This window comes from Lates calcarifer, linkage group LG5, assembly GCF_001640805.2.
Source record: "Lates calcarifer isolate ASB-BC8 linkage group LG5, TLL_Latcal_v3, whole genome shotgun sequence".
NCBI classification, from domain to species: domain Eukaryota; kingdom Metazoa; phylum Chordata; class Actinopteri; family Centropomidae; genus Lates; species Lates calcarifer.
The window spans coordinates 4,706,524-4,726,514 of record NC_066837.1 but is presented as its reverse complement, the minus strand read 5'-3'; the positions used below and the strand labels follow the sequence as shown (position 1 = coordinate 4,726,514).

Sequence of the window (19,991 nt, the reverse complement as noted above, 5' to 3'; positions counted from 1 at the left end):
ACTTCGTTTCTCCGCCTCTGCGCTCGTCATGGCCAATGAGGAGAGACGTCGCAGCCAATGACGCCATACGTCAGCTAACGTTGGTAGAAAAACGCTGATTGGCTGGCCGACTCTGGTCCGCCTAGCAACCGCCTCTGATTGGTCTTAAAAAACATCCACTGTAAACACGGAGAGAAGCCTTAGATGTATTAAAAGATCGCCTGGATGTATTATTAGAGCTCTTATAATATTACCGTTTTTATAACACATGCATGTTTTCTGCAGTTACTTTCCTGCTGCATCGGTTTGGTACCTGTGATGACACCATTTTGCCCTGATTGGCTGAAGGCCTCACTGACGCGAATGACGTGTAGTCATATATCCATGGTTTTTATTCTATGAACTTCAGTTATCCTGGCATCTCATGCTTTACATAAGGCCCCCAGCACAATAGTTTTAATGTCCAGCAAGAAAGCTGTTATTCAGTTTAGTTCAGGAGATTGTTAATGTAGTCGGTCATGTGTTTTATCCTTCATTTTTCATTTCTTTTCGCTCTGCTGGCAATATGGTGGTTCCTGTTTTTCATTCTCGTCTATAGTTCTCAATAAAATAGAAATAAATAATAATGTTTTTGCACTTTAACCCATCACCCCAGATGTATTCATACTTATATATATTATTTAGATTTCATGTCTGTCAAAAGACTGTAAATTTGTCTAGCTTGAAAATGTTTTAGAAAATGTTTGTATAGGTGACATGAGGGGGCCACTGGGAAGAGAATTGTGTGAGTTACCTTCTATATCAGTGAGGTCTGTTGTTTTTCAGGCTCAGGCAGATTGTCACACTGGCCCTGGAAAAAACTAAACAAAACAGCTGGAGAAAACAGAAACTACTGCTCATCTGGAGGAAACCAGGGTATTAGTATTTGCAATGTGCAATCGAAGTGGAATCAGAGACTAATAACTATCCATGTTTTGCCAGGCTGTTTTCAGCACTCAATAATGGGCCAGCAGTGCCCTCTGCTGGTCTGGAAACAACACCCCGCCAACCAGCCTTTTCCAGTTTCTACCACTGTAACATTCCCTTTTTGCATCGTCACACTGATTATTAATGTTATTAGTAACATGTTTTTCCTATTCTGACAAGTCAAAATAATTTTGGTGTGTGACAGTATATATGTGTATGACACATTTTTAAGAGCCAGACATTGCCGGTTCTTTCCAAACAGCAGGAACAGAGGCAGCATCAGCCACTGAGAATGTAACAAAACCAGTTTGTCCTTGTCCTGTTTGGTGGCTGACTGCATGTTTTAAAAAAAGAACCACGGAAATGAAGGATAAATGTGGCTGTTCTTTCTCTCAGAGTTAGTGCAGGTGTAGATAGCGGTGCAATCTGATCTGGTCCATCAGATACTGAACATTAAATCATGTTAAAGGTAACACCAGACTCTGTTTTTAGACTTGAGCTCAGTGAACAGGACTCCAGCTAACTACACTAGCTTCTGCTCTGACAGACTGTGGCGAGGAAACAAGGTGTGTAAGTACATTTATGCTTATGTACATGTTGTGTAAACAAGAGCACATGTAGGTTACACATTTTCTTTGTGGTTTGATATTGGATTAAATAAAAATTATTAACAGAATTTACAAAACCTAAAATAATTTATTTCTTCAACTTCAGTAATTATCTTTTACTTTATTTTTCAAAGTCATATCTGTTGACACTCATTTAGTCATCTCATGTGTATCACATATTAAGTCTGCTATTGACTATATGAGTGAGTAACATGAGATTTCTAGTTTGTTATAATTCCTATGTAAAATATTTTCATTTTTGCAGATTAAATGGCATCTTTCCTAGCAGTAGTGTCAGTAAAGTCATGGTCTTTTTAATGTTTACACATTCATTTAGAACAGAATCTAATCATCAGAATTTGTCTGGAAACAAAGAAAGGTCATAAATAAGCAGCTGACTCCCTAATTTAGAAATGTAACCAATACCAAACAGCACTGAAATATTTTACTTTGAAAAACCTGAATTTACGTGGTTAATTTCTTTAAATTGTTTAATGGCTTTTTGAGTTTGGGTTTTGCAATTTAAAAAACTAGTATATAGTTTCTGAATTTTGGACTTTTTCAAATTTCTATCTGGATTTGTGAACCCTAAAAAATCAACAATCAGAACAACTTGAAATCATCTGCTGAAAATTTGAAAAAGGGGGAATTTAAATCACATAACTCATTATATAAGTATTTGTCTTATTATAGTTGTGCTGTGAAAAACCAAACTGACTTCCAGAATAATCTTTGTATTCAGGTTGATCACATTTTTGTTTCCTCTGCAGTTCAGCTGGCAATGGGTGGCTCCTCCTCTAAAAGGACCTTTTTTTGGCAGAAGAAGAAGAAGTCGCCTCTGAACAAGGCCTGGAGTCAACTGCAGGGGGCGCTACCCAATAAGAAACGCAAGAGGAAGAGTATCCTGTCACTGGATAAACTGAACCTGGATAACCTGAGGAAGGAGAAGCATTCCCAGAAGAGATTCTCACTGCCAACAGACAAGAAAGAGCCAATATCGCTGAAAAGATTCTCTCTGGGTAACATAAGAAAGGAGTCGGCTCAGACTGCTCTGCCAGGAAAGAAGGAGAAGGATGGAGGAGGGCTGGGAAAAGTAGGGGAGCAGATAAAAAGGAAATTTTCTCAAGAACCTAAGAGACAGCTCAGCACTCAACCGGAGGTTGTTCCCCCCTCTGTGAACATGAAGCAAAGAAAGGAAGAAAATGAGACAAATGATTCAAAAAATGGCACAAAAGTGTCTAAAAAGAAACTCAGTGAGTTCATGACATCCATTCGTCCGACAGGAGCCAAAGCAAATGGACAAATTAGGCCGAAAGAATCTTGAATTTGGTTTGAAGACAAAAGAAAAGATGTCAGCAAACAGGTGACAGGAGAGTCAGAGAGCTGCATGCATTCAGTGTTTTTAATGGCATCACTGTCGGGTACTGAGCGCAGATTATCATGGCTGAAAATCAGACACAGGAAACTGAAACACGTTACAGTCATCACAGTTCTTTCTTATCAATACCTCTCACGTCAGTCTTACGCACAAGTAACAATAATCAGGTGCAATACATTTACCATAAACCTTGACGTCATTCATCACACATTTCTGGGTAAAATCCTAATGAAAAATGATGAGCTTAATTTCCCTTTATGTTGTTTTTCAAGCTGCCTCTGACGGCAAACCTGCTTAAATGCACTACTGTACATAATATCTACTACCATTATGTGATCATAAATAAAGTTTTATATCACAAACAATTTACAAAGGCATATTGTTTCATTCCAACAATTTACATGATGCAAACACTACAGTGTTAGCAGCATACAGTGACTATAAAATTTACAAATAAAAAAATAAAGCCTTGAGGAAGGTTCAGTTTATAGCTGAGAAAAAAAAACTGTTGCACAAATAGGCTTAAGTTACAAGTCAGTGTAAAATCCAAAGTTAAAATTAAGAAAAAAATGTGTCATGAGCACTTTGTGAAGGATACAATGTGCCAAGCGCTTAAAATTTTCAGGTAAAAACTGTAAATATTCTACATCATAAACCACAGAGGATGATTCTGAATTGTTAATGAAATAATAGGGAATGGGCTTTGGACACAATTTTCTAAAAAGTAACATTTTATGATGTCTTAATAAATTCTAATGAAGGCTTTGTTAATGTTAATAAATTATTCAATAATACTTTTAGATCAGTAATAAACCATTATATTATTATGAATAACTTTTGTTTGGTTGTGACAAATGTAGGTGGTTGTTCATCCTCTGTTACAAACGTGGTAAATTCCTAAGAGTTTGCTCAGTGTAATGATCCATCAGGTCTTCAATTAAATCATGTGAACAATAAAATCTAATAATTCAACATGAACGAGTCTTAAAAAGGTGACTGGCCTGAACCTTTGAGTGGCCAAACTGTATTAAAACACTGAGCAACTTACACATTTTTCACAACCTAGCAACCCAAATGTTGCTCCTAATGGCCTCTGAGTAATCAATAAAGCATTAAACCATGATTAATTCATCATTAACAGATCCAAATATATACACCACACTTTATTAAAGTATGGAGTATAGAGTGATATCTCCTCTATGAGCTTCAGTGGCTTTTGTGCAATGATTTCTGTGGCTAATAAACTGCCAATTAAATGTGTACACACACACACTAGGCAATCTGTGGCAGGACCTATTACTTGCTGCTCCGCTCCACAGAGCACATATTCCTACTATGTGACAGCCATGTTCCAGTTGTTCAGCTGCCTCTTCTACCACCACGGGGAAAACTGGCAGGTTGTTCATGTCCAAACAGGAAATGTCAGTGTCCTCCATGTTGTATAAACGTCCCGGCGATGGGGAGTTTGCCTTCTTATGTCTGCTGGAAGTGGATGCAGCTCAAATGAGCCACTAGATTAGATACGTCCATCATCCCATCGTGCTGGCCAACTGATATTTGAAGTTAATCAATTCTTCTTTGCCCCATGACCAACGTAGCCGTATCAGACACAAGCAGTGTCCGCTGGCAGCAGAGGTAAATATATATATATATATTTATACAATAGTAATATATAGTTTTTCATCCTGTCACAACAGTCCGCCAGTTGAGGAGGAACGGGCCTTAAGGTTTGTTTATGTGTGCATAAACAGATCTGTATATTTCGCTGTCAAATGTGTGTAAGCACGTCTTCCTCGTGTGCTGAAAGTTTATCGTTGTTTGAGTTCAGTTTTTCTGAAGAGGCAGGTAAGTCTTCTGAGCCATCGCCGATGAGAGGCACCCCATTGCTCTTCTCTTTCACCACAGCAGAACGATACTTAGACTTCTACAGACAGAGATGGAGAGACAGATAAGAGTATGAGGTAAGGAGTGAAATGTAGTAAAAGTGCAGCAGAAAGTAACAGGAGGTAAAAAAAGAGGAGAAAATGGGTTAGTCATGTCTAAACTAGCAAAAAGAGCTAAACCACCTGAGAGAAGACGAAATGAAAAACATGTTTATCCCTGACACAATGTTTCCACACAGTTTCACCGGTTATCACAAAAAAGCAATCACGCTGAGAAGCAGACAAAAGCAGGCAGCAGACAGACATGACCAAACAAATCACAGGCGAGGACAGATTTATGCATTTATTCATATTAGTTTGAACAATGTTTGTACAAAAATAAACCCAAAATAATATGAGATTGTTTCTGAACTGTCAAAACAGTTGCCTATAATAAGAAAGTAACTATCAACATGTTGATTTATCTGAAATCTGAAAGAATATAAAGTGAATATACTGTTATCCCTCTAATAGCATCTTGTTATGGCATTCCCTTTAAGAGTACTTACATTTAATTATTTGCAATTATCCATAAACTTCTTTCTCATCACTGCATATTTTACTATCAACACACAGTGAGGTCAAATTCAAATTTGCCCCAACTGTCTCACTTCTGCCTTCCCCTCCAATCTTAGAGTCAGTAACAAAAGAGTATGTAAAACGACGAATACTGTGAATCAGTGTACACTCTCAGATGTACATGTGCACATGCACAAAACCACATACGGACTCATGAATGCACTTCCTGCTGGCAGCAGTAACAGGCTGTGTGTGTGCGTCCGTGAGTGAGAGAATGACAGAGTGCATGCCTCCAACATACACACATGCCAGAGTAACAAGTCAGAGGAAATGTGGCAAGGAGCATGACCCACTCTAACCACCAGTGCACATCTGGACCGGTTTAAAAACTGTACAACACGAACACACACATGCACATTAACAAACAGCGCGGAGAGCACAGAAAATCTTGCGCTCAGTATAAAATTCTGTATAAACGAGTGCGTGAGGCAGCAGGGTAATTCCAGGCATCTGGGTGATTTGAAAAAAAGAAACCTGTTTATAGTACGACCATTAAGGCCTCGTATTATGAGATCAGAGTTTGATCAAGGTCACTCACTAATGTCTTACTAAAGGAAAGTTTGACATCCTGCCTGGATGAATGTACATGTATGGAATTATATCTGTGCCTCAGTGCTGCAATGCATGATGGGGCACAGTCTGAGCACAAAGAAAGATTATCTGCACACACAAATTATAATTTTGTGAAGAAATAATTATCAAGCAAAGAGCAATCATAGCTAGCGATCTAGAAATTACGTATGCTCCAGTTTTTTGGCTGAAACTGTTGGCATGTGAAATTTGAGTGCAGGAAAAGTCGACAGACCACAGACCACGATGTGGAGAGAGGACAAATGAGCAAAATCGTGTGACAGAGGTTAGTGCTATTGTGCCCTTATGTGAATCACAGAAAACACACAAGCAAATAAATGATTTTTGTTTTCTCACAATAAATCACAGGTAATTTCTCAACAAAACAAAACTTCTGTGGACACAGAAAATATTTATCTGTGCCCAAAACGTCCCATCCTGTGCTCAGAGTTGAGACACAAATTTAATGGTGTATAATGAAAGTAGACGGGGGAAAAACAGTGTAACTATAGTAAAAACCTGCAAGCAAATTCACACACCCAAATCAATCTGAATATCGCTTTGAATCTGTTCTTTCAGTTTTCATGTTAAGCACAGGGGGATGTTATGGTTGAGTAATTGTCTGTATTTTCATATTGTCCAGAGATCGCCGATTGAAGATCCAGACGCCCAGATTTTTCATGCAAACTAGCACTTATGAGAGGTGACAAGTGTGCAGCTGTGTAAGTGACTGAACACTGAAACTGAAAGAATAGAAGTGAAAAATGATTGTGGCTCATTTGAGTGTGCAGACTCTTTGCTCTTGCAGGATCAATGTATATGCAAACGTTGCTCTTTCACAGGAGCTATTTTGACTTCGATATGTGCGACCGGCAAGAAGGAAATGCACAAAAATGACACTTGATAAAAATGAATAGTATTAGACAACAGATGTGTCGCGTTCACCACAGAGCAGCAATCTTTCACAAGATCAACTGTAGACATAAGCTTTTTTCTGCTGCTAGTTAACCACAGGTTCTGTGTTGAGTATCTGGGACCTCTGTTAGAGCTACATGTTTTCTGCATTGTTCATTAATTCACATGCAATGTGAAGCTTTTTGCAGCCATGACAATAAACAGTCTGCTGTACACTTGCAGAAGCACAAAGCTCAGTAAAGTGTACATACTCCAGGCAAATACGTCAAATAAACATGAGCTAGTTGAAGACTGATGCACAACATTATTCAACAGCTATGTGCTCTCTTGAAGCAGTAGACACAGTAATACTGCAGGACAGTAGAGTTAACAGTTTGAGGTTTTACATACAACACAGTGTCTCATATACCAACAGAGCACCTAAAAGCAGAAGCAGGTTTATTTATATTTGCTCAAGCAGAGAATGAAAAGGAAAAATAAAATATTAACTGTACTGACTTTACAGTTTTGCTGCATATAGCTAGAGTATACAAACCAGTCACTTTCAAACAGTAAATCATCACATTTGCATCTAATGTTTTGTGATTGGTGTAATAACTATCAGGTGCAATCCTCCTGAAAAGCTAGGCTCATCATTTTTGTGTTTAATGACTTTTAGAGAAAAAAGTGTGCAGTTTAAACTGATTTTAACTGGATTTTATGTCCCCATGCACCTTAAGTTGCATTTCCTGCTGCCAAAAGACGCTGACCACTGCAACTCAGAATAAATGAGGTACTCCACCGAGCACGAAAACCTCAGCTCTCTGATTATGCCCTCTCTTTAAACCTGCAATAACTGACTTTTTTGGCCATTTGTAAGAAGCAGAAACAAGTTTTGAACGCAGCACTGACATCACATTTTTTGTTGTGAACTTGTCAGTTAACTGTTTCTTATTTACACATCTAGCAGTTACCAAGTGACTGTTGGTAAATGAATTATGAGTCACGTTTATGTCTGATTATGTTACTGGTCCCTCTGTTTTAGCTCTGTTTTTTGTCTCTACCATCTCCTGGGTGAGATATCTTTTTTTAAAGCTTTTCCACTGAAGTAATCTGCTTGTTGCGGCAGATAAACAATGCTATGAGAGTGAATCAAAACAGTAATGTTGTGGGCTGGACATAGACGTGAAGCTGCAGATTCAGGTGGTGATTCTCTACAGGGTCATCACTACGAGACACATTTCATCTGATACACTATTATAGTAAATATATTAATATATTTTTTTCAAAATCAGATTTGCACCTAGATGTTTTGTGCTTTTTGTTCAATGATTTTCAGATTTTTTGGGAGTAAAAGCTAAAACCTAAAATAACAAGCCGCATTCAAATGGAACATTAAGTTGTCGAGTCGGCTGAGTCGTCAGTTTGTCATTGCATAATTTTCAGACAGCTTGAATGGAGGTTGTCGTGGTCATATTGTATGTAGTGAACAGATAGTCATTGTCATTTGTCGACTGTCAGTGTGGTTAACTATCTACAGTCCTTAGTGCGAGTTTTGTTTGTGATTGCTGTCGTCCCCTCCGTTGCTCTCAGACAGTACCTCGTGCTCCAGGGTGCTAAACTGAACTCCAGAGTTGCCCTGGTGGTTGCTGCCACGCCGGCACAGGCAGCACAGGATCTGCTTGAAGGTGCTCCTCATGTCTTTGTCCCTGAAGGAGTAGATGATGGGGTTGACGAGGGAGTTGCACTCGGCCAGCACCAGGAAGTACTTCTCGTAGAGCAGCACCTTGCACTGTTCACAGCCCAGACCGTCGAGCAGGAGCACGACGAGGCCGGGCGTCCAGCAGATCACAAAACAGCCTGTCAGGGGAGGATTGAGAGGGAGGAGGGAGATCAAGGGTACATAAGGTTATTAGAAGACTTGTAATAACATCAACAAGAAAAGTCACAGATAAAAAAAAAAGGAGTTATTCAGAGGAAAGAAAATGACCAGAGAGAGTTGTAAAGAATGTGGAGAAGTAGGGGTTAGCTAAGGGAGAGAGGGAATGTACTGTAAATTCCTCTGTAGACAATGCATGAACACACACACACACACATACACACACACACACAGATGCATAACATGTCAGCATGTGGACTGGGTTTAGTCTGTAAGATCACATTTCATTATCACAATACTCGATTAGGCAGCTCAGGAATTCATTATGTACACACATTTGCAGCAGCACGTTCAGCACTAACATATGCATCCATACAAGCTACAAAATGGAAATGTGAAAACAATGTGGTAACACATTCTCACAAGCACAATATGCAGTGCATTCCTCAGCCCCTGACCGTAACTTTAATTGTCACAGCTACACATTTAACCTCAAATTTAAATCTAGAACCAAGTTTTAGTCACTAAAGCAATTTGCAGACATGATGTCTCCACTTCCTCACTCTCAAGGTCAAACACTCAGGCTGATCCTCACAAACATAGAAGCACAAGACTACACAACCACTGAGTGGTGCCATACAGGCAGGAGAGAAGCCGTTTTCTGTCACAGTAACTGAACTATGCGGCTCCCTGTCCGGGCACGCTCAGGGTTTTCCTCACCCTCCTCACATGCCAGAGGAGCTGACTCCTGGCTGCTGAGCGACGGCAGAAAGACGCGCAACATTTTTAAAACTTTGAGGAATTTAATCGAAAGTTCAAAATGCAAGGGCAGAAGCAGAGGAGGCAGGGGCAAAAGAGGGCAGAGGATGGGAGAGAGCACGGCCAGTTCAGCAGAAAACAAGGAACTGGTGGGAGACAGAGGGAAGGAGCGACTGTGTGTTAGGGGGGAAGGTTTTGTTTAACAAGTACAGGCAAGTTAAGAGAGGAGCCTGCATGGCAGGTGTTGAAAACAACTATAGGTGTATGATGCTTTGGGTGTTATTTCATTCTGTGAAGACTGAGGCGATTTCCCTGGAAACTGATAGCATCGCATCCAAATCAGCCTCTTCCCATAACCAATGACGTCTTACACAAAATAGTCACACTGGTGTCATAGGACAGATTTGAGTGTTAAGTCTGTACTTCTCTTACAGGTTTGAAGTGGGTGGAGCCCTGCGGGAAAAAGATGACATATTCCTGTACACTTCTGTCACTTAACTCAGTCAAAGTCAATTTATGAATGAAGACGTTTTTTTCCAACTTTAAGTTTGATTATTTCTTATTAAAGTTTTAATGTGCTTAAGGCAATTTTTTTTACCTGATTATTTACAAAGGAGCTGATTATTGATTTTTATGAACCCTAACACCTGAAGCTTATTGTGTTTCCTGCCGTAAAAGACGAGGAGCATCACAGTTTACAGTAAACAGAGCGCTACTGAAACTGAGTGCCCTTATTGATGGAACAATGTCACGCAGGTGGAAATTTTTGGACTGAGCAAACTGAAGAATCTTGCACACAGAAAGTGAGGAGATGGGCCGACCACCCACTGATGATGACTGTGAGATGAGGTTGGAAAGTTGAGAGAAAGGTGCTTATTTTTTGTGTTAGTCAAAGTTTCCACTCATTATCATTAACACCTGCAGACTAACACACAAGTGATACTATTTCTAGTGACACTAGCAACTTATGAAAGAGACGGCTGCTTCTGAAACCTCTGTCATTTGTGTGCGTTAGGTCAAATACAGTGAGCACCGCCGGTGAAATACATCACTTACAACTGCTGGGGAGAGACACACTGACTCAACTCTCTCTGTTCTGACTAAATCTGGCACAATCTGACTAACAGTGAAAGTTACAACTGGTTGTTGTACACAGAGAGTCAGATCAGTTGATTAGGATTTTTAATGTCAGTTTTACTCACTGTTCTTTGTAGTGTGTGTGTGTTTTCTTACCCAGGATCATGGAGACAGTCTTCATCAGGTTGAACACCGTCTCTTTGTATCTCATTTGAGAGGTGTGCTGCGACATCTGCTTGCTCTTGCGCCTGACGTAGACAAAGATCCGGGTGTAGACGGCCAACATGATGGAGAAGGTCAGCAGATTGAGGACGGCCCAGAACACCAGGTAACTGCGGCTGTACAGCGGCGCCATGGTGGAGCAGTTCGGCAGGTCACAAAGGCAGTGCCAGCCCATGGTGGGAACCAGGCCCATGATTATTGCCACCAGCCAGATGAACAGCATGATGATGAAAACCCGCCGGGTGCTCATCTTACTGTGCAGCTGCATGTTGAAGATGGTTTGGTGACGCTCCACCGCCACGGCCAGGAGGTTGAGGACCGAGGCTGTCAGACTGGTGTCGATGAGCCCCTGCCGCACAAACCACTGGTACTTAGAAAGTTTAATGGTCCAGGGACCGGTGTGAAACATCAAGTGGAGGTAGGAGACACCTGGGAAGAGGAAAGGGAGGATTTGATTACAGAGAAATTTCACACAGAGCTGTGTTTTCTTCAAGATGTAGCTTGTGTTTAATGGTTGTTTTTCTACCTAACAAGACTGGGCTGAAACAGAAACAATAGTTCTAACAGTTGGTGTAGTTATTAGATGTCATATACAGTGGTTATGAAAGTATTTCTGAGAACTCCCCAACCCTGGGCTGCAAGTCTGGAGTATTAATCCCTCAGTATTAAAGGTGCATTTCCTTGTTAATGACAGAGGCAGGTCCTGCCCTTTTAAGGGCAATATACACTAGTGAGTCAAAACACCTATAACCTCTGTTTTCTAACCCCACATATCAGCAGCATCACATCAAGACCTGCATTGTTGGATATTTAGCAGGATCAACATGTCAGGACACACCACTGTGCCGTTCCCCAGCATCTAAACTCATCAACTGTCCCGAGAGGCAACAACTGAAACACATTTGTAACCCAGACAGACACATCCCGGCCACTGTACACTGACTAATGCAACTTTGACTCTCCCAGTGAATGCTACAGGTTTCAACTGAAATGCGTCAGTGATGCAACATCATGTGACACAGCTTGTGTGTGTTGCACCTAAGACATCAAATATCTGAGCTAAGACTGAAGGATGAAACTCAGAGAGAGGAAAAGGTTTCTCTGTCACTGTGCTGTGCTTTCTGACTGAACTGTCACAGAACTAAACTTAATTTAAGAAATCTCAAAAATAAGATGATACCATGCAGTTTGAACAGAACCAGAACCTGGGTTGTACTAGTTTGCAATAACACTATAGTAGCAAATGAAGTAAAACAACTGTACCTGAGAAGAGATCTGCCAAAGCCAGATTACCCAACAGGTAGTAGATGGGAAAGTGAAACCGTTTGTTTTTTAAAATGGCCACTATGACCAGAAGGTTGGAAAAGATGACGATGAAGCAGACCGTCATGCCCAGCGTGACGATCACGTAATCACGTTTGCGCCAGTAGTCGCTGATGTTCTTGCCACTTGCCTCGTAGAAAAATTTGACAGAGCGGTTTAAGTAGCATCCCTCTTTGTCCTCAGTCACCGTATCCATGGTGAAATATGTGGCGGGCGTGCGATCAGAGAGGAGCCGAGGAGGAGGAAGGAGAGGGAGAGGAGAGCAGCGTTGAAGACAGGAAGAAGAGGGGAAGAACTAGGGCGCCATTCAGACTCGCCCTCTCTGGTGGTTTAGAGATCAGCATGCCATCAGCTGGACAGGTGAGGACGGGAGGGACCCAGCTCGAAGTCTGAGGCAGTCTGGGACACTGGATTCACGTCTTCAGTCTGTGGAGAAATGAATCATTTTCAGAATCAGTTTCAGACTTTAGTTAAAGATTAACATGCTCGTCCTCTACAATAAACCAAACCCTTTACAGCACAGCCATTATGAATTCTGTTTATTTCAGCTGAAAACAGCTGCAACAACTTTAACAGTCATACTGATCAGCAGGACAAATATGTCAAATATGAGCGATGAAACCTGTTTGCTACTTTCTCACTGTCTTTGATTGGGAGCTCCACACCCACTGCTCTAAAGACTGCAGCTCAGAAATGTCACAAAAAAACAGCAACAAGAAGAAGATGATAAGAAAACACAGGCAGAGAGCAGATAAATACACTTAGTGGGTCATACATGATGAGTGAGAGGAATTATTTTTGTATGAGTCTATAAATTTTTCACAGTTTCACAGGAGTATAACATGCACTGATGCTTTTTATTATTAGTAAAATAAGTTGGTAAAACAGAAGAGTAACACTGTGAACTCACACCAGCACTTTAAATCACTAACTGCACTACAGGTTGCTGTGTAACTCAATGGCCTGAACACACACAAGGACCGATTTGAACTAACTTGGCTTAAATAAATACATGCCGTCTTCCTAACACGCATTTTACTGTATTTGTTGTTGTTTTTCATGCATGAAAAAAAACAGACTTTATATGCGGGGGAATTTATCTACCTAACAAAGCTGACGTATGAAAGAATTTTGATCTTCATAAACCAGAAAATCTTGATTAACAGCATCAGTGGCTATTTCCTCTATCACATTACTACAGAAAGACAAGCATCTGCAGAGACTGACAAGTCACAACAGGGACACGCAAGGTTTTATGACTGACGCTGTAATTAAAACCAACCACAGCTCAGGCCAGAACTCAGTCTTCACATCAAGGCACGCACTCGAAATGAGGCCAACAACAACGGCTTCAATCCTCTATTTACGGTAAACTTGTACAGACCACATGTTGCGTTTTGAGTCAACAACACTCCCTCACACATTCTCCATTTTCCTGTGAAAAGCCAGCGCAGCACTGCGACGCGTACAGTACCATCGACTCCAAGTTCAACTCTCTCAACAATGGAAACAGCAGAGCAGCTCCCTACAGCAGAGACACACCTCACAATTACACAATCCAGCTATGTAACTCAATCTCAATCCAAACATGCACGACACACGCACGCGCACACACACACACACACACACACAGGGAGGGAACCTCAGTGACCTACTCTCCAACCAAGGGTGTGTGAAGAGAAATGCCAAATCAAAAACAGAAAAATTTGGAGCGAGTGAGAACTTTAGAGGCTTCAGAATGAAATGATGGATGAGAAACAACTGCAAGAAAAGGGTTTGATTAAAACAATGATGTAAAACAGTTCAGGAAAGTGTGTGTGTGTGTGGGGGGGGGTGTAGTGAGAGGATGTGGGATTGGCAAAAAGCCAAAATAACAGTACGTCTCAGGTGAACAGTGTTTGTGGTGTGTGTGGGTAAATGCAACACTGGTCCATATTTGTGGGCAGGCAGGAAGTGACAAATACCGTCTGTATCAACACCTGCATTTACATTTCTCCTAAGCTACTAATATAATCACACCGAAACTATGGTTGACCTCAAAGCTTAAAAGACTTTCATGCATTCACTCCATGTCATACATCATGACCTGCTGCGACCTCTTCTCACCTCTTCATAACTAACCCTCTTTGTATCTCATTTAGATACAGTTGCAGGAAGATTACAACTCCACACATTTCTGCTGACTTTCGTTACCAGATTTGACACTTTTAATGTGACAAATCTTAACGACATGAGAGATAATATCGAGGGAAACACACACACACACACACACACACACACAGAAAGTGTATGACACATGTCAAAACACCCATTCCCACCATCTGCTTTTGTGAGCCCACACAGCAGGATGCACCGGTCTGACATTTTTCTCGCCGACACTGATTCTGACGCCTCCACTCTGCTAACTCTTCTCTAAATTTAAAATGTGCTTCATTACACTGAACTCAAAGGTATCTTTTTAACTCAAAGGGGATCTCCCCTGATTCTACAAATCGATGTGTGTTTCCACGTCTTGGGAGGTACAGCTGCACATGTGGGATAAGTTCAGTGAAGCCCTCTGCAGCTCCAGAGGCAGTTGTGCAAAGTCTGATAAACTGCATGTGTCCACCAAGTGTTGTTGGAGGCACCAAGTTACTACAAGGAAGAAGTTGATTTTTGATGATTTTTTAAAACTGTTTTATCAGTGTATGCAGTGCATGAGGGCAGAGACTGCAATGAATAAAAAAAATGTATGAAACACTGAATTTTACAAAGACAGTCGCAATAAGAAGCTGTTTTTCTTTGGACTGTTCTTATTTCACTGTTTACATCAATACCAGTCCAATGGATCTGAACTTGTCAGAAAAAGACAAAAGACTTTTATCACTTATTTTGTCAATATGAGGCTGATTGATGATCTGGTCCACCGCAGATGGAGATCGTTGACGATGTTCAACATTTAAAATCTGAAGACTCTGGCTCCTTTGATGGTGTTTTTGTAGGAAACAAAAACTTTATCTGTCCCGACAAAAAAAAAAACTCTTTCCTGAAAGCTTATCGTTATCAGCACCAGCAGTATTCAATTTCAAACTATCACCACCGGTACAACAAACACCAAAAGACGAGAGGGAAATATTATAGATGATTTGCAAAGCGGCTGCAAAGCAGTCAAATGAATTTGACTTAATAACTCGTGCACCAAAGGTCAGAAAACAACAAAGCTTTAGCTCAGAGGCGTCCAACAAACATCCAACTGCCCTGCTTTAGACAGCACAAAGATCAAAACTCAAGCAATTTGTTACTGAGTTTGATGTAGTCAGATACATGGAGGACAAAGTCCAACTACATGTCGATCAGTTTTAAACACGGATTATAACGTTTGCACCTTTAGTAAGTCTTTATGCTAAGCTAAACTAGCCTGGCTCTGTCCAAATAGAACACAATCATCTTAGCAGCATCTCACACACTGACACAATACAGTTTGTTCAAAACCAGAGTGACAGGTTGTGGTTGTAGAGGACGTTACATGTGCAGACAATGTCATGCCTGAGACCAGTGACTTCCTGCAGAGCACATTTTGCTAAACTGTCTGCTGGCACACTGCCTATAGAAACGTAAATGTGATAATGTGTCAGTGTTGTGTTCATAGCTTGTAATGCAGGTTCATGCTCTGATCCTAAAATCCCTGAGTGCTTTTTTTTCAGTTAGTGAAGATCAATCTACAAAACATTCATATATAAAATATATTTAACCTTAAAACTGAAGAACAACATTTTGGGAAAACCACTTATTTGCTTTCTGGTGAAGCATTAGATGAGAAGATACCACTTCGTATTTCTCCATTAAACATAAATAGCCAGTGGCTTGTTAGCTTAGCTTAGTATAAAGACTGGGGGGGAAACAGCTCAACTGTCACATGTTTGTTTAATCTGCAGAAAAACTGAAGAGTAAACAGGAAAAAGAAATACTCAGCACATAAACCCCCACTATTTCATACATTATCTACACCGCTTATCCACAGGTACATCCTGGACAGAAACATTCACACTCAGTTAACCTAACCTGCATGTCTTTGGACTGTGAGAGGAATCAGAGTACCTGGACAGAACCCATGCAGGCACAGGGAGAACATGCAACCTCCACAGAGAAAAGCCCCAGGGAAACATGGGTTCGAACCCGGAACCTTCTCGCAAATTTGAAATACCAACATGAGAAAAATATAAACTTATTGTAACTGTAATCATCCACATCAGAGTGTCTGAAACAGTCTGCCTCGTGGTCCAGCAGAGGGCTCTCTTATAATTCAGTTTGACCTATTGTTTGTCCTATCGACTTACCAGTTTAAAAAAAACAATGTATTACTCGACAGCCACAACAAACCTGATGGCTCACCTGTTAGCCTGCCAGCCAAGTGAGGTGAGGCGGAGTCACAAGAAATATGTGGAACGTCGCCAAATGCACAACCACGACAGACCGCTTATACTGTTCACCAACCGTATCGTCAGGACTCCTGCCAGAAGAAGCCATCACTGATAAAATATGAAAGAATATCCTAAGCCAGTGGGGAAATATACAGACTATAGAAGCAATCCCTCAAATGTGTTTTTGTGCATCTCTTCACGAAGACACTTGAAAACTATTTACTGCAGGGATCAAATCCACTGTGGTGCTTCCACTCTGTGTGGCTCTAAGGGACTGAGTTTGCATGAGTGTGTTTTCATGGATCATGTGTCTGTGTTTGTGTGTGAAGGGACCAGGCTGAATGAATAAACACTGGTTTGAATGCAAACCGGTCATTACCAGAGCGGCCACACCCGAGTCTCTTCTCCCTCCTCCTTTCTTCCTCCCTCTCTTTCTCTGAAAGAGGAGATTTAGCACATCAGCTAAAGCTAACACTTGTTTGGAACAGGAAAGATCCACACCACCCCCGCAACACACACCCACACAGATTTTCACCAGCACTGCAGCAGAGGTGGTGGTAGTGGGTGAGAGGTGAGGTGGTTGATTCTGTCTGTGACCTCTAATTCCAGGTACAAGCGGAAATTCTGCTCATCTCCTCAGGAGCCGTCTCTGTGGGTGTATTTGTTTTAATTAACAGCCTCCTCCACAGCGTTTCTCTCCAGCTGTGAAGTACGGACTCGCAGCTGGTGGGACTGAGCTGCTGTCACCTGCATAATGATTACCTTTGGCTATTTAATCACGCAGATGCATGCACAGACACTTCCTCTCTTGTCAGATTAGGGAAACAAACATGGTCTGTCTGAGGGAAATCTTTTTTTTTTTCTCTTTCATTCAGGGGACCCATTTACAAGGAAAACCACAACTACAAATTTGCTGGAGTAGCGTTTTTTGTCAGAGGAGATTCTGATGAATACACTATAAAGTTTGTTGCTATGTACAAATACTGTAATTAGGGTCCATTTTAAACAAATTACCTCATATCAAATCCTTTGAGAGACATTGTCACAGATGAAAAAAGGCTAAATATAAAGTAAAAGAACAGAGAAACTGCTGTGTGTGTTTAAAATCTAAGCATCTTTTTACAGCCGTCTCTGAGACAAAGAGCTCCTGGAGTAAACTGTTTTTTAAGCGGCAATCAACTCTCCCAGTATGAGACTTCAGCTGTTATTTATTACAGGTTTACCTGAAGGTTACAACAGGTTTCTGTAAGTGGATAACACCAATAATCCCCCTCACTGAATCATGGGACAGGTTAACTTAGCATCTTTACTTTCCCTTTGACGTATGCTGTTCACTTTAAGACCTGTGTTTCACTGCGATAAACATGAGACATGACAGTTGCTCAAATGTCCCAGATCGCTCACAAGCATGCACCACAGGAGAAGCAATAAAACAATTAGTAGGTCGACATAGAATTAAACCTACAGTGTTGCAGTTAGGATTTACTGCTTTACCTCATTGAATAGAATTGTAAACTGACTGTTGACTGGATGCATTTTTAACACTGTATCTTTGAAATCTTATGATAGCATTTTGAAACTTAACTAGAAAAAAATTTGGTTGATTCAACTCAAAACTTTAAACTTGAGTGCCGGTAAAATACCTCTGAGTCAGCACCGACACCAAAACGAGAGAAAACAAGGGATACAAAACTTTTTCCATTTAACAAGAGAAGCCAAAGTTCTTAATGTTGAACGTTGTCTAAACACAAGCAGATGTACCAGAACTTTTCCTAAATGAGGACACACTAACAATACGTCAACACGATTACAAAATCGAAACAGACATTTGATGCCAAGTTTTTTTTTTTTTTTGACACAACACTGCAGACACATGTCAGTCGGTATCATTAAAGGCTCTATACCCAGCCCTCGTGGTTATGTTAAAAAAAAAAAACTCAATTTATTAAGAGATGTAGAATAGAACTATTAGATTATTTGTTTAACTCTGTTAAGCACTGTTGGTTACAGCATCTCAAATGTGAGGATTTGCACCTTTCATCTGTTTTACTTGTCAGGAAATATGATCTCTTTTTGTCTTTGACTGTGTGAAAAAAAGTGATTTTAAGATGTTAGTCTGAGTTCTAGGAAATTATGATGAGCTATCTTCCTCATTCTCTAGTATTTTATAGTTTACATGACTTTAAATCGAGGTGGGGAAAAACTCAAACACTTCAACACACAGAGTTGAGTCAACAGTGTGTGACAGTGTCAACAGAGCCTGAACAATCTAACCTTCACTGTTGCACCACATTACACTTCAGGTAACTCAACTGGTAACACCTGCACTGTAAAATGTGAAGTGTAATTATTTCCTGCTCAAAACCAGCACACACAAGTGAAGCATATACACCTTCTGTGTGTCACCAACTGAGCGATACGTTCTGGTTCCACCCAGAAGAAGAGAAGACAGACAGATGAATATTTTATCTCATATGGAACAAAGATAACAGAGGACAGGACAGACGCTGTGGGGCTGCGATGGGATCATTTCTCAGAAAGGGCATGGTCAAAGCTGACAGTGCCGAGGATGTTCAAGCTGTAATGAACTCCAGACACACACACACACACACACACACACACACCGCTTTGAGACAGCGCAGATGCCTTTGCATGTTGATGGGAGCTCCCGACCTCCCGGCAGAGGAACAATAAAGCGCACAAAAAGATTTCAGCTCCGTCTCCTCTCCACCAGCGCAAACTTCAACCTCACAGCAGGAACAATTAAAGGAGGAAAATATGAACAGGAACAAATAACCTGAACTCACCTTTTCCTCGCGTGCGTGAACTCGTTTGTCAAGTATATCCAGATCAGAGTCCGCGTCGAGTTGAGAAACAATGCGCTGTCGTACCTGAGGTGGTTTGAACGCCCTCTGACCGCAAGGTGAAGAAAAACCAACAGAGGGGGCAAAAAGAAAAAGCAACTGTTTCTTTTCTTTCTGCTTCTATCGAGGATCCATTCCAGCTCTTTTCTCTTCGTCCCCAAAAACTCAGACTTGCTGAACAGTGTCCGTCACCTGTGTTGGGACTTTGGTATTGCTTCCGGTTGTTTGCGCGGTTGTTACCTGTGCGCAGTGATCCGCACTGTGTGGAGTCCCGGGAGGTGTAGAAAGGGTGCGGCACAGTCCTCCTCCACTCCGCTGCTCCCGCCGCTGCTGCTGCTGCTGCTGCTGCTCTCTTTCTCTCTGCTGCCGCCTCTCCGTCACAAAGGAGCGGATCAGGGCTCCTCGTATCGCCGCCTCTGCCAACCTGAGCGCTTGGTATCCGCCCCAGCTGCCCCCCTGTTGGCTGACGGGGAGGCGGAAGAGCCAATGACAGAGGAGCGGATGTGTGATTGACAGGATGTTATTGTGGCGGGTTTATATGATTCTGGTTTTGGTGGGACATGGATTATTT

At 41.2% G+C, this 19,991-nt stretch overlaps 1 protein-coding gene across 1 annotated transcript; it reads right to left on the bottom strand.

The window, feature by feature from the left end:
* Positions 1–2,937: 2,937 nt before the first annotated feature.
* Positions 2,938–19,845, bottom strand: lpar2b (lysophosphatidic acid receptor 2b). Its single transcript, XM_018682479.2, has 5 exons — positions 19,364–19,845; positions 12,097–12,582; positions 10,768–11,262; positions 8,497–8,756; positions 2,938–4,855 (listed from the first exon to the last, which is right to left on the bottom strand). The coding sequence occupies exons 2-5, from the start codon at positions 12,350–12,352 to the stop codon at positions 4,700–4,702; spliced, it is 1,167 nt and encodes a 388-aa protein (XP_018537995.1). The 5' UTR covers positions 12,353–12,582; positions 19,364–19,845; the 3' UTR covers positions 2,938–4,699.
* Positions 19,846–19,991: the final 146 nt, after the last annotated feature.